This window comes from Protopterus annectens, chromosome 1.part0 (assembly GCF_019279795.1).
Source record: "Protopterus annectens isolate FY-2018-M chromosome 1.part0, PAN1.0, whole genome shotgun sequence".
NCBI lineage: Eukaryota > Metazoa > Chordata > Ceratodontiformes > Protopteridae > Protopterus > Protopterus annectens.
In genome coordinates this window covers 1,863,927,710-1,863,951,318 of record NC_056725.1, presented here as the reverse complement: position 1 = coordinate 1,863,951,318, position 23,609 = coordinate 1,863,927,710, and the positions used below count along the sequence as shown (strand labels likewise).

The 23,609-nt window shown below is 43.2% G+C and overlaps 1 protein-coding gene across 1 annotated transcript in view; it reads right to left on the bottom strand.

Annotated features, from left to right (window-relative positions):
* NUP155 (nucleoporin 155) overlaps positions 1-23,609 on the bottom strand; it is a 1,504,248-nt gene that overhangs the window by 1,405,569 nt on the left and 75,070 nt on the right. Inside the window, exon 5 of the mRNA XM_044069916.1 lies at positions 22,840-22,910. Coding sequence (XP_043925851.1) covers positions 22,840-22,910 — 71 coding nt within the window. The remainder of the gene's footprint in view (positions 1-22,839; positions 22,911-23,609) is intronic.

The following is a 23,609-nucleotide window of genomic DNA, read 5'->3' as shown; positions in this document are numbered from 1 at the left end:
GTAAGTGTGTATGAAAGAAACATCCCTTTTGGCAACTGGGAAAACACACCACAGGATGATCATTCCACTTTCTAGACTCTGATGATGTCAGCACCCTATAAGTATATTGGAGAAAAGGATTCTCTCAGTAATCCAAATAGCGCCGTGCTAATCGTCCGTCTCTAGTGTCATAACATAGTTAGGTAGGGGTTTGAATCCAGCAGGTGGCAAGTGTGTGTGAAGGGGGTAAGTGTGTGTGTAAGTGTGTATGAAAGAAACATCCCTTTTGGCAACTGGGAAAACACACCACAGGATGATCATTCCACTTTCTAAACTCTGATGATGTCAGCACCCTATAAGTATATCAGGGGAAAGGAAATTCCCCAGTAATGCGAATAGTGCGCTGTGCTAATGCGTCCGTCTGTAATGTCATAACATAGTTAGGTAGGGGTTTGAATCCAGCAGGTGGCAAGTGTGTGTGAAGGGGGGGTAAGTGTGTGTGCAAGTGTGTATGAAAGAAACATCCCTTTTGGCAACTGGGAAAACACACCACAACTTTCTAGACTCTGATGATGTCAGCACCCTATAAGTATATCAGGGGAAAAGAAATCCCCCAGTAATGCGAATAGCTCGCTGTGCTAATGCGTCCGTCTGTAGTGTCTTAACATAGCTAGGTAGGGGTTTGAATCCTGCAAAGGGAATGTATGTGTGTTAGTATGAGTGAGGTTTGTGTGTGTGCACTATGCTGGGAGGGTTAACTGCCTTTTGCCAACTGGGAGAACACACTACAGGGTGCACATCCCTCCTACTACACACAGATGATGTCAGCACCCTCTAAGTACAGCATTAGTAAGGATTTCTCCAACTACTGCAAACAGCACACTCTGCTAATGTGTCTGTTTCTACTGTCATTGCACAGTTAGGTATGGGTTTGAATCTTGCAAATGGAAAGTATGTGTTTTACTGTTGGTGGGGTTAGTGTGTGTGCACAATGATGGGGTGGGATGTGGCTTTTGCCACATGTGGCTATGCACTGCAGGGTGGTCATTACCCTTAACAAGCAGTGATGTTTATAGCACCCTATACAAACAAAACTACAAAACAGAAGGTGGTGGTACTGATAACACATGTAAGGTAACACTTCTTCAAGTAATGTCCACAAAACGGAGTAGGATAATCAAACAATTCTTTTATTCTATACAGACAACATGACAACAGACAACTAACTGCCAGTACTCAGTATAGTGTTACATGCTACTGTAACACGCACATGTACCCGAATATACCTAGATAGTGTTCTGAAGCCTGAATGCGGCAAGTGTGTGGATGTGGGATGTGTCTGTGTGTGCATTTTCATATGGGAAACATGTTTGCTGTGGCAATCAGGGTACTACAGTACCTGATGCACATTACATCTTCCAACTGATGAGGTTGCCTGAACCCTGTGAGTACAGGTAGAGAAGGGGATGCCAGTAGTAAACAACATAGTGCACTTCTGAAATGTGTACCTGTCATGTATCAACAGCTACTCATGTAGGGTGATAAATAATGGGAATGGCAGGTGAGTGTGTGCATCTGTGTGGGTAGCAGGGTGTGTATAGATGCATGTGTGACAGAACAGATACATGTAGCTGAATCTACATAACAGCACAAGATGCGCATTGCCATAGTCAATGTTAGCATGTGATGGTGTGCAGCTGGTACACTTTGTTAAGTAGCATGGGTGCAGATAACAATTGAGGACATTCATACAGTTACTGCAGCAGGACTGCTGGGATATACACACATTTATACTGCAACAGTCAACAGTTACCAACATGTTACTACTTATACACATCTATGTAGTCACCCTGTGCATCAGCAACGTGTTTACCTTTACTTGCACCGATGTTGTAGTATGCAGGAGGTGGCACAGTGTCATCATATGCACAGGGTGTGGGTTAGGTATGCCCAAGCCGGCCACTGGTAACACCAATTGACATGTGTGTGTATGTGTGTTTGTGAGGGGCAGCAGTACAGGGTGGACCGTTGTTGGTGCAGTGTGTGTGTGTATGTGTTTGCCCTAGGTGTTAGGTTTCCAGGTTTCTGCATGTGTGTAAGCACGCACACAGTCCCACATAATGGCTGCCATGTACAGGGTTTTGTGGGCAGCCACAGACTGCACCTGTCAGGTCATCCAGATCAGTGTCTGTGGGCACGGACACGGTACCTGTGCCTGGCAGGGGTGCTACGGGCCGTATCCGGTACTAACCCAGACTGGGTACTGTCATCGGAAGCAGGGGTGTGTTGACTGGACACAGTTCCCTGTTGGGACTGTCCAGAGCCACGTGCACGTGGTCTCCTGGGGCGTCTGGATGACAGCACAGACCCAGCATTGCTGGGGCTGGTGCTGACACTTGAGGCGCGCGAGTGGGCCTGTTGTCGTCCGCGGCCACTGCCAGCTGGTGCTCTTGCTGGCATACGGCCACGTCAACGTCGCAAACGCACACCATCGCCCTGGCCCATGGACATCTGGTTGTGGAGCAGCTGTTCTATGCCCCCACAACGTCTGTCAACGACATCTGTGAAGTTACGGATAGCATTCGCAACATCATGCATGCCGTCTGTCATGGCTATGCGACATGCTCTCAGCTCCCTCAGACCCTGTCTGGTGTACCTTTCCATACGTGCCTGTGCCTGCATGACAGTTCTAAACATAGTGGAGGTTGACATACCTCCTTGGGCACGTCGGCCAGAGGCAGTACGGCCACGGATGCCCCCACGAGAACCCATGGGCGACTGTCTGCGTGGTACCATTGGAGGCCTCTGCACATGGCTGCCTTGTGAGGATGCATGTACCACAGGTACCACATTACCCTGATCTATGCCCACTGCTGACTGTCCATCACCTAGGGACAATGGTGACAAAAGATGTAACGGCAGGATGACTGTGCGCATTGACGGGGTTGAAAGCTGTGTACTGTCAATTGGCTGACCAATGGCGGACCCAGATACACCTTCCTGCACCATTACAGACATTTCATCATCATCAGTACCTGGGGCACAAGATTCAGGTTCCCTGCTGCAGGTCACCAGAGCAGCACCAGAACCTACGGGAGGAAAACATGGAAGACAGATTACAGTCTCAATACATATTTGAAAGAGATGCACTTCAATACTAATGCACACATTCAGAAATGGACACATGCACTCATGGACACTAACACACATGCACACTTGGGCACAGGCACACTTGCACACATGCACACCCCACAGTAAACACACACATCAGTACCGTGTTACACTACTCAATTTACTACCTGTCAATTACAGTTATTGTGAACACAGTCACCAGCATGTCTACTACAGAGTTACACTACTCTTCCTAGTTTTATAAATTGTTTTACAGATAATTTTAAAAGACTCACCAGCATGTATGGCCTGCCTCATTGCTACATGGGAGGGACCTGGAAGTGTGAAGAGAGTAATGTCAGTGGGCACATGTGTGCCATTCATTTTGCACATGATACAGTACAGTAGTACACTAGTTCCCTTATACACATCAGCTGCACATCATGTCTGTATATATATCATGATGACAGATACATACCACATGCACACCTTATGCGTGCATGAAGTAACAGCGTACAGAACAGTCATATGTACATACCAGGAGTTAACTCTAATCTCACCCTTACCTCTCTTCAAACGTCAACTCAAACTGTACTTCCAAACCCACTGGCTTTGTTCTTCTTGGAGTCCAGGCTAACGTCCCTCTCCCTACCCTCTCTTCACCTTTAACCCCTCATTGTGCATAGAAACTAGCTTCTACCCTGTTTCTTTCACCTTGATGTCCTTCTATGCTCTGACCTACTTCTCCCATCCCTCCCACCTCCTCTTGACTGTCTTCCTTCTTTTCCTCACTTCCCTTCTTGACTCCTGCCTCTTCCATATCATTGTATCTGTCATACTCCTTCTACTTCTCTACCCTTCTGAGCCCCAACTATTATGTATATGGCTTTTGCCTTATTGCATAACCATTATGCTTTAGGTAGGATTGCTTTGAAACCAACGGTACATTGTGTATGACTCTAAACTGTTTGACTTCCTTACATGTATGTTGATTTAATTAACAGGCTGGTGTACAATTCTATTATGTTGGCTGTCTGTAATGACAACTTGTCTGTCTGCCTTTATTACGTTATGTGTGGAGCTTTTCTCCACAGGCCTCTACTGAAAATGAACTTATATCCAGCTAGACTATCTGGGTCAACAAATGTAAAAGTAATAACAATAAATGAATATGGCATCTTACCTGCACGCTGTCTTGCTGCTGTGTGGATCCAACCTCCATCAGGATGCATGATGGTTGCTGTTGTTCTGGGGCTGGATCCACAACACTTAGCAGTAGCCCCTCCTGTCTGGTGAGGGGGGGATGTGTGGCCACCCCCCCACCTGTGGCAGCCTGTTGCCTGCGGATATCTGCAGCACGCTGGCGGACATTTCTTATCAAATCACTGCAGTGATGTCTCACCTGCTCATATGTCCTATCATGCATGCCAACATCATTTATAAGCTAACAAGGTTTTGCCACAGTGCAGACCTCTCCTGCTGATTCTGGGTGGTGCGTGAGAACAGGATGGCATAGTCACGCACCAGGCTCTGGTGGATCACGTCATCCTCTGCAGCAGAGCAGGCAGGATTCCGTTTAGGTGCCATGTCTATCTGGAAAGGTACACAAACAGGTTATCAGCATAGTATCTCAACAATACATGGTACACATTCTATACAGGTATTGTTAACTTCTACTTATTACTGATTGGTTAAAACCTGATTACAGTGTAGCTATCATTCTATGTCATTTGTACTAAGTACTTGGCCTTCAGACCAGTTGTTTTACATTAGGGAGGTTGGTGGCAAGCACTGTGGTGGCAGGACACATATCTTTCATCCATTGAAGTTGGGAACTGCTGATTGTGGGCCCAGTGTACAAGTGTATTACTTCTGGTATGGGCAGTTGGCCTTCAGGCCAGTTATTTAACATTAACGAGGTTTGTGGTCTGCACCCATGTGTGACAATAGGCTGTACTCTGCCATTCATAGCTGGGGACATCTGGTTTCAGGTTTATAGTGCCTGCATATCTGAGCTGTATCTTACTGACATTGCTACACCTTGTTTGTTGTAGCAAACACTACATCAGGCCTCCTGCATCTACCTTTGTTTATATGCTTGTTATCTGTTAGCTTGTTATTTCACTGGTATGCTACATCCACATAGTACACATCTTTGCAACACATCTGTGACTCACTACTGTTATCTGCATTGCTTACTGTACGTACTTCCATGTTACACATGACAGCAAGTGACTGCTTGTCATTGTTGCATTTACTTCATTGTGACACATTGCACTTAGGTTACCTGGCATTTGCTCACTGACGCTTTTATATCAGTTAGCAGTTGTAGGTAATGTCAGTACACCCTCACTCCCCACTGGACCTTGTTTTCAATCATTAGTGATTACAGAGTTCACAATAGTATTCTAGCATGTCCAGAGGTCAGTTGTCAGTTCCCTCCTCAGTCCAGCTGGTGAGTGTGGTACTCCAGAGACAATGTTAGAACAGATGCATGTACACAGACAACCCCTCCTCCTAACAACAAATTCAAACTCATGTGAGTGATGCAACCATATACCAGACTGGAGGCTAGGCTCTGTCTAGTCAATACCGCCATAACCAGTCACGTGGCAAAGGGGATCACTCACTACACTTCCAGTCTCACGTAGACCTACCACAACAGCGGACCTAACACATGATCACACATGATCATACTTGTAGGCTCAGACCACAGCTCTGCCTATGCAGCAGAGACCTCCTAAGCAGACATCCAGGCAACCACTACCACATAAATGAACATGTGCAACACATATCACACAAAGCCAATGTGCTGAACACTCACAGCCATTAACAGTTAACAACACACCTCATACACCTGTACTAGGTGCCTCTATCATCAGGCACACTCACATCACGTTCACCAGGCTTAACGAGGTGAGGGTCACGGTGTGCAGCCTGTCAGGCACTATGAACTGCCACATAACACAAACAGTCAGGTAACCCCAAGGCAGGTACAGGTATGACTCAGTCAATGTCCACGCTGCTGTGAATGGCCTGACACATTTCTCCCTGGACTACATGACGAGACATTACAGAGCTCTCTGAGCACGTAGCCCGAGACAGTTTGACCCTGACCTTGAGTAGCATCCTACCCTCACCTAGAACAATGCCACAATATCAAGGCACGATGATCCCTTCCAACAATTGACTGACATACTGGTGTCATTCACAGGTGTGCCAATGCCTGCCATCTTGGGGTGGTATGCTTTGCTAGGGACAGCTTGCACCTGTCACCACAGTCCTATTGACATTTGGCAGAGCCTCCTGCTACACCCATAGTGCCTGTATTAGGCAAGGCTCATAAGGCAAACCCACATCCATTTGCATCACAAAGGATGAGGAAGTAAGAGTGATGCTACTCAACACTGGGCGTCTAGACCCAAGGATGCACGCACCCAAAACCCTACCTAGCATTCTGGACATCGATATCTGTGCAGTAACATGAACCTGTTTCAGGTTTCACAGGAGCACACCAGTACTACCACGTTATAGCTGTTGTCATTCTTGTCGGCCACAACACTTGAACAAGGGAGGGGGAGTATCAGTATTCAATGCAGATTCCCACGCCTCCACATTGGTGGCACAGTACAACATAGGTGTTAGGCCATTGAGTACAGAAGGCGTGGTTGGGGACCTGGGGAAGAAACATGGTAGCGGTCTGTCATTTGTCTACCACATGGCCAACGTGGATTGACAGACATGTTATATAGCCCAGCTAATCATGACTGATTCACATGTATGGCAGGGGAGGTCATTGTGCCTCTGTACTCCTCCATCATCAGGCCTATAATTGCGTACAATGCACCTTTTGGGATGTACCTAACCAGACACCTACAGCAACTGGTACAGGACAACAGTACATCATCAAGGGGATGCAATGGCTCACACAGATGTCATATGCTGCCCAGGTAATGTGAATCCAGCTGGACTCAGTGGCATACTGCCTGTTCAGAGGCAATCTGTGCATGCCATATACAGCCATGTCCTACCTAGCAGTAATGAACGTGATGCACCTCAGGCAATCAGAGTCCCATACAGCCACATGCTCAGGAGAGCTGGACCTCAGCACTGACATACATGGACATGCTGGAGGGCATATTCCTAACCGAGAGGCTCCCTTCACTCTGTAATGAGCTCACACTACTGGTTAGGCAGAGTCCCTCATTGACTCTCTTCCATAGGAATCTGGATGAGTGGATGGAGATCATAGTTGTACCCCAGGTATCACTTCTATGTCGCTGTTAGACAGAGGCAAAGTATACTAAAGTCGGACAAGGGCATAGCAGCATAAGATGTGATTGGGTGGCAAAAGACAAACACATTCTACTAGGCTTACCAATGCCCTAGGGCAAATAGCCTAGTATGAACCTATGAACTGTTCATTCTCAACTGTTCGAGCTCATTACAGAGTGAAGGGAGCCTCTCAGTTAGGAATTTGCCCCTCTAGCATTGTCCATGTATGTTCTATTCAGTCGCTTACCGCTTGCTCAGAGGTGACCTTTGCCCAACATACAAGGCCATGTCAAACCCAGATTTGATGAATATGCTTCACCTAAAAAACCTAGATCCATCAGAGCCACAAGGGCGGGAGACTTAAACCTTGACACGGCTATTAATAGGACATGCTGGAGGGATAGATTCATCACCCAAAGACTCCCTATGCTGTGGAACAAATCACGGTATATGTGAGGCAGAGCACCTCGCTAGCCTTGTTCAAGAGAAATCTTGACCAATGGATGGGAGATTGCAGATATACCCCAGGGATTACCTCCGTGTCACTGCTCGACAGAGGCACAGCAAAATAATGGGTATGGTTCCCCATACTAAAGGGGTGGCGTAAGCCACAAAACGATGGGCTAGGCTTGTAAATGCCCTCGGGCAGATAGCCTAGTATGAACCTATGAACATGTGTGTACTGCTATAGTACATCTGCCATATGTTGCATGTGTGTGTGTTGTGGGGATGCACAGGTAATGGCCAGATACTTCTGCACAGGTGACACGCCTGACACATTCTGGGTGTTCATCCATACATACTGGATGTGTGCTGCCATCCAACCCTGTGATGTGGACACACATTACTCAGCCTGGATATACATATCTGAACAACACCACAAGCACAGTACACTACCTTGCTATGTATGCATGTTATTACACAGTTATTCAGTAGTTATGACAGTGATGCTATCCATGCAGCCCACTGGGCCAGTGGAAGCCACAACACACACCGCCAGCACCTTTGCATATGCGTACCACAGACATCCCACATACTGCATGTACTGTGCACACAGTTATCTAACCCAGAACAACTGCACACCACTTATTAATCCTGTCCAGTGGACTACAGATACAGGCATATTGTATAACAATAGTAGGAGGCTACTGCAGCACAGGGCAGATTCACATGACGGAAGGCATCTGTTGTCTGCAGTGTTAAGATGCTTCACATTCACCAAATGCACAGATATTGCCAACATTGTTGCAGACAGTTTAGGTGCAGGTACCCCCATTGTCCTACACACGTGTTATTAGTTATCCCAGATGACTGTAACCTCCCTATCCTCTCACATGTCCAGGTGAGAGCCACCCTCATCATTGCAGAACACATATCATCACTGTTACGAAATGGTATCCCTGGATGTGTGCTACATTCACCCCTGGAGGACATAGCACCACATGACAGACTGATATTAATCCCTGGCCATACTACAGGATATGTACCTGAACAGTGCCATACATACACAGTGGTCCCACACCAATGAGGAGGAACCTCTACTGACCCTGGGAACTACTGCATCATATGCACAACTGGCCTTGTGTTCTAAGCTATGGAAGTGTTAGTTATGGCCCACATGTACAACAATATTACATATGTTTATATTTCATGACTATGTACACACAACCTATCTCATGGACATACCTATAGATAGTGAACTATGATACATTTGGAGGTGTCACAGTATACACAGGATTAACCTGCTACTTTGCATTACCTGTGTTTGTGGCAGCTGTTGGTGTGTCACTGGTGCTGCTTGAAGTTTGCTGCTGCTGCTGCTGGTTTTGCTGCTGGCTGTCTTTATTTCTGTTTTGTTCTGTTTTGTTCTCTCTCTGTCTCTCTCTCTCTTTCTCTGTCGGTTTTGTGCAATGAATGTATTGCATGAGTGTAGTGTGGGTACTCATTGCTTTTGTAGGTATCTGCATAGGTCCATGTGATGGCCTCTGCACCAATTGTAAGGCAGCATTTGCTAATTGCATGCAGCTGGGTGTGTACTGATTGCATGTCTCACTGTGATTTCAGGACACTGCTATAAAAGGGTATGTGAGATAGGCGTTGCCCTTTCAGATTGTAGGGCGTGGACCATGCTGGTATGCTGTTGACAGTGTTTTGTGAGTGTGAAGGTTAGTACATCTACCATGCTTCATGCTGTGTTGTAGATTCAGGTTGCTGCATTTATCTTGCCTGTTCCCTATAGTGAGTGTGTATGCATACTGACACCTACAACTATATGTCATATGTATTGCTATATAAATATATATATATATATATATATATATATCTGTGTACATATACATACTTTCATATATGTACATTAGTTGACATTATTGGGTACAAGCTAACAATTAGCAGGGCTGTTTCTGTTAACACTACACTAGTATGGGAACCCAGTAATTGGGACTATAAAAGTCTGCATGACATGCTTTGGGTAGTAGACATACTATATTGCCTTTATCTTCATTCATACTATTACGTGTTCCACTTATTTAGCACTATATTCCTGTATGAGAGTCATGGCTTAGTGGTAGGTCATACAGACTAGTGTTACAATGGTCTTGTGGTAGGGCCTACTAGTATGCTCATATTCTGCTTTTGAGTTGAGTATAGGGCCTATCAATCAAAGTGCTGGAGGCACCTTTAAGCAGTTAAAGGGCTTAGTAGGTCTCACAGGAGCCAGGCTGTGTTGCAGATTCTGGTTGCTGCAAATATCTTCACTATTTCCTGTAGTGAGTGTGTATGGCTACTGAGACCTACAACTATATTTCATATGTATTAATATATATTTATATATATGTATGTGTAGATATACATACCTTCACATATGTACATTACCTTACATTATTATGTACAAGCTAACAGGTAGCAGGGCTGTTTCTGTTCACACTGAACTAGTATGAGAATCCAGTAATTTGGCCATTAAAACTCTACCTGACATGCTTTGGATAGTACATCTCCTATATTGCCTTTATACTGATTCCTACTATTACATGTTATATTTATTTTAGCACTGTGTTCTTGCAAAGCAGGCATGGCTTAGTGGTAGGTCATACAGACTACTGTTACCAAGGTCCTGGGTTTGAGACTGACAGTGGGAATTTTTTTTACTTTGCAAACTTTAAAACTGAGTACAGGACTTGTCAATCAAAGTGCTGAGGCCACCTTTAAGCAGTTAGAAGGGTAAGTAGGTCACACAGGGGTCAGGCTGTGTTGCAGATTCAGGTTGCTGCAATTATGTTCACTGTTTCCTGTAGTGAGTGTGTATGGCTACTGAGACCTACGACTATATTTCATATGTATTAATATATATTTATATATATGTATGTATAGATATACATACCTTCACATATGTACATTACCTTACATTATTATGTACAAGCTAACAGGTAGCAGGGCTGTTTCTGTTCACACTGAACTAGTATGGGAATCCAGTAATTTGGCCATTAAAACCCTACCTGACATGCTTTAGATAGTACATCTCCTATATTGCCTTTATACTGATTCCTACTATTACATGTTATATTTATTTTAGCAGTGTGTTCTTGTAAAGCAGGCATGGCTTAGTGATAGGTCATACAGACTAATGTTACCAAGGTCCTGGGTTCGAGACTGACAGTGGGAATTTATTTTTCTTAGCAAACTTTCAAACTGAGTACAGGACCTGTCAAAGTGCCATAAAGGCACTTTTAAGCACTTTAAACCAGGTCTGCGCTTTGCTGAGCTCACGACAAGCACTGGCGGTGAGCTCCGCTAACACAAGCGCACACCCGCTCTAATTTCTTTGAAAGAAAAGAAAAAGGGGTGACAGGAAAGTGGTGAAAAAGGGGTCACAAAGAGGGTAAGACAGTAGGGAAACAAGCGTGGGATTTGCAGGAGGGATGTAGGCAAGGCCCATAGATGCCCATGTCTTTGGCAGCAACAGCTGTGCATTTCCATGTATTTTGGTGAGACATTAGAAACCTTTCACCCCTGAGAGAGGTGTCAGGACAACATTAATAGTTGTTGTAGAGCCAATTGTAATTAACTGTTTCAATGTCAAGCAGACATGTGTGCGACATGGACAGCTATGTATGGGCGTAATTTTTTGTGGGTACAGAGTGCCCTTTTTTTTTTTTCAGGTGAGAGTGGTATGTCTGGTGAAGGAAGTCGGTATAGCTGGGGAGGTAGGTTGGGTAGGTTAACAGACAAGACAGACAAGACGCATACAGGGGCGTGTATGACACACGTGGGGGTTACACAATTGACGGGGACGGAGGTTGGGATTTCCAAGATGCATGAGCCCACAGATGGCAACAGTGGAACTGATATCCCCACCCATAGGCAGTTGCCACTGTTCCTTCACAGCCCAGGACGGGGCTGTGCTGGGGGCTGTGTAGGCGGGGCAACGGCCGGGGCTGTTAGCTGTGCCACACGAGCCTCGAACAGTGTCTTGGATCTCCCTTCGCACCACAGACCGGACACCGCGGAGGGTGAGTGGACGAACCCCTCCGGCCACACTTGCAGAGGGGGGACGGGCCCCATCCCCTGCAGCGCTTCCACCCGAAGGTGGCACAGGGCCACCGGAGGGTCCGCCTGGGCACTAGTGCCAGGTGCAGTCACCAGCTGAGGTGGGAGAGGTGGGTCCGCTGGGACCTGCCTTCCCAAGCGTTCTAGGTTTGTGAGTAGTTATGTTAGTTTGGGTTAGTGGCATTGTATTCCATTCAGATTAGTTGTAACAGCATGCATTGGTATTCCCATCAAACAAACACCCAGATATTAACACCATTGAACAAGGGGCATATCAATATCACATGCATTATTTGAACAGAAATACACAGTCAAACAACATGCAGGGTTGATTAATGGCAACAGGCCATCAGATTTGCAGGTATGAACAGGGCACATGCACGAACAGACATGCATATATTTTTGAAACGGACAAATGTCCATAATTAATGAAATGTTCACATACCATTATTTAGTGGGTGTTGTTATATGGAATTATAGGGTTGGGCGGAGATAGAAAGTGATGACACATTCATATGTTACACATTGATTTACATTTATAATAGGTACACAATTAAGTTGAGGCTGATGTTTCAAAATAAATTTTATTTGACTGTCAAGCTACACCTGTTACAAATACATCACTATCCTACTTATTTTTAATCTGATCAGATACATCATCCTGCTACACTTTGATGACAGGACAGGGGACAACTATGGCTGTTTAGTCTGTCAGATAATCATTCATTCTATCTGCAAATTGTTTACTGTGATCACCATATACAGCATTTGGCTAGACATTCCAGATTCTGACACACTGAAATCAGTTTGGTATATTAAGTTGTACTTCCCACATGCATTTAGTTCTGTAGAAACACACTGGGGCTAATATATTCCGGGTTATTACTACTTTATTTATTCATACATGACCCTTTCTGTCAGTCTCACACTTCCTGCAAATTCACAGTTCAGGTTGCTACTTCTAGGCTTTGTTCACATGTTAGACTAGTGGTGATTCAAACACTTTCCAACAGCCTCACTTCTGTCATGATTCAGCATTTCAACAGGGGATATATCTCACATGTGACTACCTCAGATTCTGAAGCTGTACTCTTGAGACTACTGCAGGTTACACTATATTTAATTAATGGTGGGACATCTGTAGGACAGCACTGTTTAATTCTATCAATTATATTTCCAGTTACACTTGCATACTGATGAACTTGTTGCAGCCATACCTGCAGACTTTCAAATCTTGCTTGCACATTATATTACTTTTAATCAATACACTGCAGTGTTCTGATACATGCTACAGTATAATATTTATTTACAAGTACTGGGTGGGGTTACTAACCTGCGGTGGCGCATCCGCACCAGCCTACGGGCATGCATCTCGCGATTCATAGAGCGGACACCTGCAGCTGTAATACAAAAGAAGTAATATTGGACTACACATCTCCATGGTATCAGCTAGTTGAAATCCTTACATACATAAGTAAAATGTAACTTACTCAGTAGTGGGGCGTTGGGCATATCCCGGGCCTCCTGGATCCATTCGGACAACTGGTCTTGCTTGCGTCGTTTCAAGTCCGCATGGTGGTGATGGACCTGCTCACCAGTGCGTGGAATGCCAGTAGCACTGGTCAGATCACGAGCCAACTGGTCCCATGCCTCTGCCCTATATGCTCCCCATGAGACCTGGCCCTGCATGAGTTGGGCCTCGTGATGGTGGACCAGGAGCCAGACCATGTATCTGGACTCCTCAACGCCCCAACGCTGTGCTCGAAAGCAACGTCCCTCACCTACTCCACTCATTCTGACTCCAGCCCTGATCTACAATCCTTTCTGCTGTCTATTGCCGCCTATGGGGCTTATATATGCCGATTTTCCCGCACATTTCTCTGATTGGCCGTTTTGGAATTGCATCTACTTCACTGAAAATGCTTTATCATGCTCCATTCTGGATTTTATCCCATATATATGCTATTTCTGCATTTCTAGGTATTGCTGTCATGGCTTAGTGGTTTAGTACCTTGACTCTAGTGCATGGTATCCTGGGTTCGAATCTGGCAACTGATTTTTGATTTTCCTGACAGAAATGAGTTGAGACCTGTCAATCAAACATGCCAAAAGCACTTTTAAGCACTTAAAACCAGGTCTGCGCTCGTTTGCGCGGAGCTAACGCATGCACACTGGCAGTTAGCTTGTGGGAGCGCCGCGCAAACGGTGTGCGCTGGGATAAACCTTAATTGGCTAGTGACACACATGTTCAGCTAAGCACAGCTAGTTGCAAACAGTTTCACTCTGTTAAACCGATGCCTAGCAACAAGCACGCAGTTTGCAGCTTTTTAAACACTACTCAGCTACGGGCACTCCGTCTCACAGCAGCTTAGCCATCAGTACATTTCTGACTATTTTGTTATTGTGTTACTTCAGAATATATGCTCCGTTTCATTCCATTTTACAAAGGGAATACATTTACATGTGTACAATACTGTCAGGGGCTTTTAGTGCTTATTTACAAAAAAAAAAAAAAAGGTTGTTGTGGGGCTCGAACCCTGCCTGCCTACTCTTAGGCCGGCAACTCTACCGCTAAGCTATTACTTCTTGGCTTACTTTGCATATTTAGTTCTTATACCCTTTTCCACTGATTGCTAACTGTGATTGCGCTAGTAGCACACCTGCACGGGCACACAGTAGCAAACATTTGAGGGGTTTTAAAAAAAAAAAAGGTTTTAATTTAATTTTATTACATCTCTTCACTTTATACAGTGATGGTCTATCGGGGCATGTGTTGTGTAGTGTGTTTATGCACATTTCCATGGCCTCTCTCGTGGCTGTTTACTTTCAGCCATTCTAGTCTTCCGGGGGCGTGTCCGCTTGCAGGGCTTAGCCTACAGACACGCCCCCTACTCTCTTACACAGACCGTGTAAGAGTTACTAGTGTGATTCAGCATGCCTTATGCACCTCATGCATATGCATGACATGCTGACATCACACAGTTTCACTGCAGCCTCCGTGTAAGAGTTATAACTCTTACACGGAGGCTTCCTGAATCTGGCCCATTGTCCCACATTATCTTCATATCATGTCAATATTAAGTCACCGAATCGTTTCTTGCTACTTTCTGCACTGCACTCTATGAAATACTGCAAAATTCTCATAATCTGCAGCTGCACATGGAAACATTTATCAGTTTACAATGCAAGTAAAATAACTGCTTCATGCAGTCTCAAAAAGGACATAAAACACAGCCTCAATAGCAGCCATTCAACAATTCAGAGCAACTTTCGAATTAATACTTTACAGCTACCTTTACGACCAATTATATTGACTTTGACCAAGAAGTACTACAAGATGTGTGAGCAAACACTATTTTCAAATATACTACAGTCAGCACTAGTAGGAGAATGCCTTGTACATCACTACAAGAGCAGTACTTCAGCTACAGTCCTACAGCAGAACACATCAGAAAAACCTAGATACAGGTGAGGATCCAATGACATGCTACCCAACAGCGGAATATGTGCAGATCTCTTACTCAAAGTAAAAACTTGGGTAACAGTATGGACAAGTACGCAAAACAAACCACATCTATGGGAAGGAGGATAAAACAAAAAAAAAATATCAGAAAATCTGAAATCTATTAAATCATTTAAAACAAGATAATGACTAGCGATCTAAGGTGTTTTAAAGCAAAACTAGAGCAGTAGTGTTACCAATTCAAGGTAAAATTACTATAGCAGGATGTTCCCCCTTACCAGAAACCCTCTGTAGCTTCTGAGGATGCTTGTAAAATGGAACTAGGGTCTTCCCCTAGCTCTGGACAACAGTCCAATACACAGCAGAAAGGAGGCATCTAACACCATTTTCTGTTAATTATTTCTTGCAGCAAAAACCCTCCCAGACAGCTTCCAAAGATTAAGTACACAGTTTGGGAACCTTTTGCTGATTACTGCATCGAGACACATTTAAGAGATTTTATTGGGCTGTGTAGAAGACTGACATTTATAAATGCCACTATGTCCCCAGAAAGTCACACAACTAAATGTACCTATGCACATCCTGTAAATGCAGCAATTTCTCCCTTTCATTTTGAGGCTTTGGGAAAAAAAAAATGAAAGCTCAGCCTACTTCAGGGTTAATTTGGACCCCAAAATGGATGATTAAGAGACAGCAGAACTTAAGGATACCCTGTCCTGATGGAAGACAGCCCTGTGCCCAGTAGCCATTAAAGCTTTTAACAATGATTTTGGTGACAGCTATGACAACCATATTAACACTGGGCAATAAACCTGCCAAATATGTAACATACTCTTGTCAGAAAGCTTTAAAACAGCAATGCTGCAAATAACACACACACGCACAAATAATAATGTATGGCACTGGTCAAGACACTTGCTTCTATTAGTTCTCAGTGTCTCAGTGGACTGACGAGTAAAACGTGCTAGACTGCCACTACTGTAATAGTTTTGCCTTCCAATGCTGTCACAATGCTTCTAGGTTCATATGTATTTATTAGGCAATTGATCTGTGAAGATCTATGAAGTTTAGCCCATCACTATCATTTAGCCCATGTAACTCAAGTATTAATTACTCAAAGCTGTGCAGAGTATTTACATGCTACCTCTACCCAGAACAGAGGACGGTGTTAAAACCAGGAGTGAATTTACAGTTCTCCATCCATTTGTTCAGATTATGTTTGAAAAGACAAAGGGCAGTACCTTCCTTTATGTGGAGAGGAAGAGGATTCCAAAGAAGAGTATTCCCTGTGATACACATCTTTCCTTCCAAGAGTACTTATGTTGTAGAAGAGATTACGATCTCTTTGAGAGAGTGGTTATGCTGCCAATGGACTTGTGGATGTGTAGTAGATTTGAAAGGATAAGGTCTGGTGAGGTCCTGTACACAAAGCAGAGATTGCATCCTCAAACTGTATGATACTGACAAGTGACAAACTTTAGGACTGCCAATGTAGTTTTATTTTGACACTCAGGCCCTTTACTTTCTTGGTTAGAAAGCATTGTGGTCATTCAAGTTGCGTTAACCATTTGGACGGGCGTCCATGGTGCAGACGTTAGCGTTGTCACCTCAAACAAGAGATTCTCCAATTCGATTCTTGGCTGGGGTGTCTTCTGTGCAGTCTGCATGTCCTCCCTGCAGTTGCGTGGGTTTCCTCCCACATTCCAAAGACATGTAGTAGGTGGATTAGACACTCTAAATTGGCCGTAGGTGCAAATGTATAACGGAGTAGTATGGATGAACTATCGAGGCAGGGCTGGCCACCCAGGCACCATAAACCCTGGCTTAAGATGATTGCCACTACTGAAGTGACACCCCGACCCCATGTGCAAAATGGGATGAAGATGGATGGATACTATAGTGCTTTGAGGACTTTATCTTGGGAGATTTTTTTTTTTTTTTTTTTTTGGGGGGGTGTAGATGCAGTTATGCGAACTGTAAATGTAGGGTGACAGAGGGCGGTGAACTTTCAGATAAATGTATCCACTAGTTGATTAGATGTGTCCTCAAGGTCTGAGTATGCAAGATTATTTACTATTGGCTCTGTGACATTGTGTTAAATTTCTAGCATAATTAATGAAGGCCTTTGCCAGAGTGGCCATTTTTACTTTACATCTATCTTTGAATTATTTGCATCACAGACCAGAGTTCTTATTAAGTTTAGTAGAAGGATTTTTGACATCTTCAGAGTTGCATACAATAATTTTTTTCTCTATTATTTTAGGGCTTGTTTATATTTCAATTCCACCAGAGAGGTTTATTTTTAATGTTTACTTTCGAGGGGGACAGAAGTAACTATGCAGATCACATGTGCTGTAAATTTAGCAGTAAAGGATTACACATATCATCAGACTGGAAGGGGAAGTTGAATTTATCCAGGTCATCACTCGGTTTTAGTAGATTAGCTTTCATATTTGAAGATGCTTCTGGCTTTAGTAATTTGATGAATGCGACTTGAGTCGCACTTCGATTACACTAGGGAGGAAGTTACAACTGGTGGGGAAAAGAGTTGCCCTGTACTGGTGATGACCAAATCAAGGATTTTCCTCCCCTAGTTAGGGTGCAGACTAACTGGTCCACATAATTTGTTATGCATGAAGTCCAGAGATCTCTGGGCATGTATGTTAAAGGATGTACATGTCTACAGTTGATTGGATGAATATTGTAAGCCCCCAGGAGAATAGAATTTGGGCAAATGCATAGGGACTCCATACTAGTCAGCTAGGAGGTTGGGTGAAGGAGGGGCATAAAGTTAGCTACCATGTGGAAAGAGGTTTTGTCAATGGCAAGTTGGACATGGAGGAAACCTGGGTCATTATCCTGTCTCACAAGCAAAGAGATAAGATTTTGTTGCACAAATATAGAAACATGGCTGCCTTTAGTGCCTTTGTCTATTGAGATGCGCCTGAATGTGTGGCAGGTTTTGAAACCATGCATTGATGGGGTGCTCTCAATGGTCTTACTATGTACATGACGATATATCCATGCATTCCAGAGTATGCACTGCCGGTAGGGAGTGCAGCTTAGCACTGAGCAAAATACTGTGTCATCCAGATTCTGTTTTGTTAGCTTACAGATTTAAGTACTGCCAAAATTTCCACTAGTGACTCTTACAATCTTGGATCTGATGAACATGGTTACTTAAAAGCAGTTAGGTATATCATGCAGAGTTTAATGCCTTATGCCTTAGACTGCCCAATGACTAGAAGGTAGGCATGCCTCATGCAAGTATCTGCTGAGAAATCAGAATGCACCAACACACTGAACTCACTCTCTTTCACATTCTTCCTTACTTTCCAAAACAAGAGAAAAAATGCTATATTTCACTTCCTAGCAGCCCAGACTAACTGGACATGGCAACTTTCTGTCCCCTAACATATGTGCAAAAGTCCAGTGGGATCTTTTAAATCCTGATATCTTTTATTCGTCTCAGTCCATGTCTGGATCAATGAGCTTACCAGCACAGTCTCCCTTGTCCCTTCAACATGTCCTTCAGATGAGATGTTAAACCACGGCCCCATTTGCTTAAGTTGGTGGTAGCTGAAGTGGATGCAAAAGATCTCACAGAACCTATTGAACATAGTAAGGGAAAGTTTGTTGGTGCCCGGACCAAAATTTCCCCCTTGTAATATAAATACCACCTTGCATTTTCCCTGAAAGAGAGGACAATAGTCTAGTGGGATTAACCCAACCAACAACTGATAAATAAAACAAAAATTATTTAACAGAACTCCTGTTACGCCAAGATTTCTTCCTTAGCCCTAATCCTTCAAATGAGGACTTTAGCTTCTAGTGTCTCAATCTTTGCTTTGCTACATGCAATTTTATACTTAAAATAATCAGCCTGCTCCAAAAAGGAAAATTTATCTGCATGATCCAAAAGTTTATCAATTACTCTTGTATTGTCCAGACATGGATTCCCAAAATTAACTCTCAACTGTTTCTGACAGTGACATAACTGTCACAAGTATCTGTGTTATACACAATTACAAGTAAACATACACATATACACACACACACACACACACATTTATATTACTCCCTTCTTTTGACCCCCCCCTCATTTATCAGAAGATCTTACCCAAATCCTCAGTGTTCAACAGTACATCTAGCTCTGTAACATCCTATAGAAGGTCCATTACGGAGCCCATATAAATTTATACTTTTTTCCCTTTGGGGCAAGAGGGTTTTTTACTTTTATAAAATGGATCATTTTCTCCTCACAAACACTTTCATGAATCCCAGTGGCTGCAATCAGTTAAAAAAGGATGCTGGCTACTATATTTAAAAATTATTTTATTAAAAACACGGCAGGGGTGGAGACTAATTTACTACACATTACCACAATCTAGAGGAAGTCTCCAGCAATCCTATCAATGAGATAACTTCCATAGTGTTTTAAAAACTTCACGAGCAAAAACTCCTAAAAAGGCTAAAGGGATATGCAAGACTGTACACACCGACAGGATTAATAAAACCTAAGCATGGCAAAATTCACTTAAAAACACCTTTTTTTTTTTTTAAACATCAAATCAAAGAATTAAAACTAAACCATCTTCACCATAGGATAAATATTCAATTTTACCACATTTGTGTCGTAGCAAGTATGTGTAAATAATACCTCAGCTGTTAATAATTACTCAATGTTTTGTTTCACATCACATTTCCATTTTATTTCATATTCGGGAAAACTAATCTTCTTAAACTTTTGTACCTCCCTAAGGTTATGAATCCTGCAACAGTAATACAGAAGAACACAGTACAGCTGTGTAAAATCTCACCATGCTCTTCTCTTCACTGTTGCATTATTCAGTCCCTCCCTCCATCTCCCTTTTTGGCTTTAACTTAGTTACCTGCCTGGGACAGCGTCTCCCCCCTCTTTCCATCTGCCTGGGACAGGGTCTCCCCACCCTTTCCATCTGCATTTTCTCCTTCTGGAAGTGCACAACCTCCCTTGTCCTATGGAGACTGATCTCTACTAGGACAATTCAGTTCTGGGTATGTGTGTCTGTCACCTTTACGCCCTACCTCCTGTATGGGGAAGCATGCGAGTGATGTATGGCACATACAAGAGCTAAAGGCTTTAGTGTACTGGCTGGAAGTTGGGCTATCCTTAGCAGGAGATCCCCAACATTAAGAATTCCGCAACAGTGATAAAAAAGGACATAATTTAACATCAGACATTTGACTAAATGGACTTTCAATCAAATGGGTATTCAAACATTAAACGTGTGTTCAAAAATTAGGGACACAACCAAATGTTCTGGCTGCATGGATGTACTGCATGTATTTTTCAGTTACAATTTAGAATAGGTATATTACTTACAAATGATAATGGTTTGTAACACACTACCGAGCAAGGGCCTGAAAAACAAAAGAAAGCTCATAGAAATATTATGTATGCGTGCCTTGTATACGAACTCGGATTCCACAGAATTTTGGCAAGATAACAGTACTGGTGCTTACCAGCACAGAACAAATCAAAACTCAGGTCATAAAAAGATAAAGTTTGGAAAGGCCAAATAATGACTTGCCCATTACAGTGATCTCTCACAGATGCAGTTTTATACCAAGTCTCGCACAACTGTGGTTTGCCCAAGGATTGCTCTGTTCCTCTCCACCACCCCCTAGTAATAGTACATTCTACTAACAGTGAATGAATCACACACACAGTGCAAAGTATGTTTTACTGTGTCCTGAAGTCTTCCACTACCTCTTCATATAAAGAATTAACTACAGGGAACACAGTCTGCAGCATTGTGCACTCATTCCTCCAAAAAGTGCCCCATGCACATATCACAAACACCCTGGTGCACAACATACCTGTTGTCACCCTATCATAGTGTTCTTCATTTTCACTGTTTTAAGCTTACCTGGCAGTAAAATGTCAGTCTTTTGCACACTGATTCAGCAAGCACAACACTACTGATGTAAACACTGCACCCTTATACCGCTCAATGCACTGCACATTTCCCATTGTGGAATGCTGAGTGAATACAGACAACCTGCAAGTGTATTTAAATATTTTCTGTTCCGTCAGAAATGCAGCCAACAATCTTCTTATCCTACATATGACATGCAACATGGATGCCTTCTAGGAAACTCTCAGTAACTGATGGTCTAGCATCATTAAAATATTCTTGCACAGGGATGGTGAACTCGCTTCGTCTGTCTCTCTCGAAAACGCAGTATTAGAACAAGTTACATGCTACCATGCAGAAGTTAGAAAAGTAACCCAGAAATATCTAGTTTGATCTCAACAGGAAAGTAAGCAAAGTTAATCTTAAGACTCACTTCTCCCTAATAGATGCAGTGATGTCAGACATAAAAAACACTTCCTTACATTACTTACTCATTCACTAAATACTACTAGTTATTACCAGCTGCTCTGACTTCACTTAGCATTGCAGTGCTGCCACTGATGAGAGAGTCGCCAACACAGCACTGCATTTGCCTTCCTGTCAGCACTCATCAAAACTGAAATTTAACATTTAACATCAAATCTGCTATTTACTTGAGGCATCAGTATGCAAAATACTGCCATTTTATTATCAGATAAGCTTAAAATGGTGTTAAAGGAGAGCACTAGACCTTAGCACGTTATTTCCGTGCCTGTTAAAATGTTATGTTGTTAGGGTAATTTGACACTGTCGCAGCATTTCAACAACCTCTGGAACCAGGACAGTAATGATTACCTGGCAACAGTCACATGTGCTGGATTTCTCAGGAGTCATGGCATTTAAAAAAAAAAAAAAAAAAAAAAAAAAAATGTAAGTTAATTCTGTTCATAAGGTGGTTTAGTACCCTTCTCAACCTGCTCAACCTGCTCACGCTTACTGTTTACTAAGTGCAAGGGATTAGGAGGCAGGAGTCCTCCCTTACAAGCAAAATTCAATTAGGAATTATCTATCCATCGATCCATCCATCCATCCATCTGCCTGTGAAATCTTATCTACCTACAGATTAATTTTTCCATCTCTCTCTCTCTCTTTCTCTCTCTCTGCAAGGTCTCTGCATACCACTGTCTATCGGTCCATCCAGTTTTCCAAATAAAATCAATCAAGCTCTGTAAATTAATGAGGAACAACACACTTGGGAAAAATGCTAAAGTGGTTATCAATCAGAAGACATAGCCATATGCTTATATAACCACATTGCTTGCCGTTTTTGACCTATACTTTAGTGAGAAGCTGTGTTTCCCATTTTCTCCACAATACATATCCTTTCATTTTACATATATCCATACCTGCATGGTATCGACAAGGGTCTGAAGAAAAAGCAAAATATATTATTTAAATTATTTCAGCCTACAGCAATCTGCAATACATACATGATATGAAGAACTCAGGCAGTTCCATAATCAGGCCACGCCATGCTTAAAATACTTCTAAAAGATAAATAAATTCATTTTTAATTAACTTTCTTACCTGGTTTAGGCTCTACAAGTCCCACAGAAAGTATTGTTTCACTGAGACCATCAAAGTATGCAAGATCACCACTGCAATCAAAGTTAAATTACTGTTAGTGGAAAAAGTACAGTTGTGTACACTTACCATAAATGTAGATGTTAGAGTGTATTCACTGTTGGCAGTCATCACACTTTGGTTATCTGCCTGCAGGTAGCCCTCAGTCGGCCCGAATATCAGACTTAGTATTTCTGCGTCGGTTGCTGTTGCTCTGGGTCTGACGTCAGGTCGTCAGGGGTATAACCACAGGCAGCAGACACCATTACATCAGCTTTTCTTGCCCCAAATGTCAGGAGTCCCCCCAGTAGGGAGCTAAGCTATGATGGAAAAATCTCCACCAGTAAAAAGTAAATACCAATACCTTGCAAGGAGCGAGTATTATACAGAGAGAGAGAGAGAAAGAAAGAGAGAGAAAGAAAGAGAGAGAGACAGTGTGTGAGAGAGAGAGGTTGATTCCCAAAGCTGTAGAAAGGGGGAAGGCAGTTAAGAAGCGTTTGGGTTGGCTAGTATGCCCTGCAGGACCGCAGTTGCAAAACCCACCCTGGATTTGGAAAATATAGGCAGGTGGTAATGCTTGGTGAAAAAATATGCACAGAACTCCAGGTAGCAGCCTCCAGAATGCCCCTGGTAGGGACACCCCTAAGGAATGCTGTAGAAGTTGCCATAGTGGAATGTGTTCTGACCCCGAGGGGTTGGTTTCCCATGGTGTTTGTAGCAGAAATGGATACAGT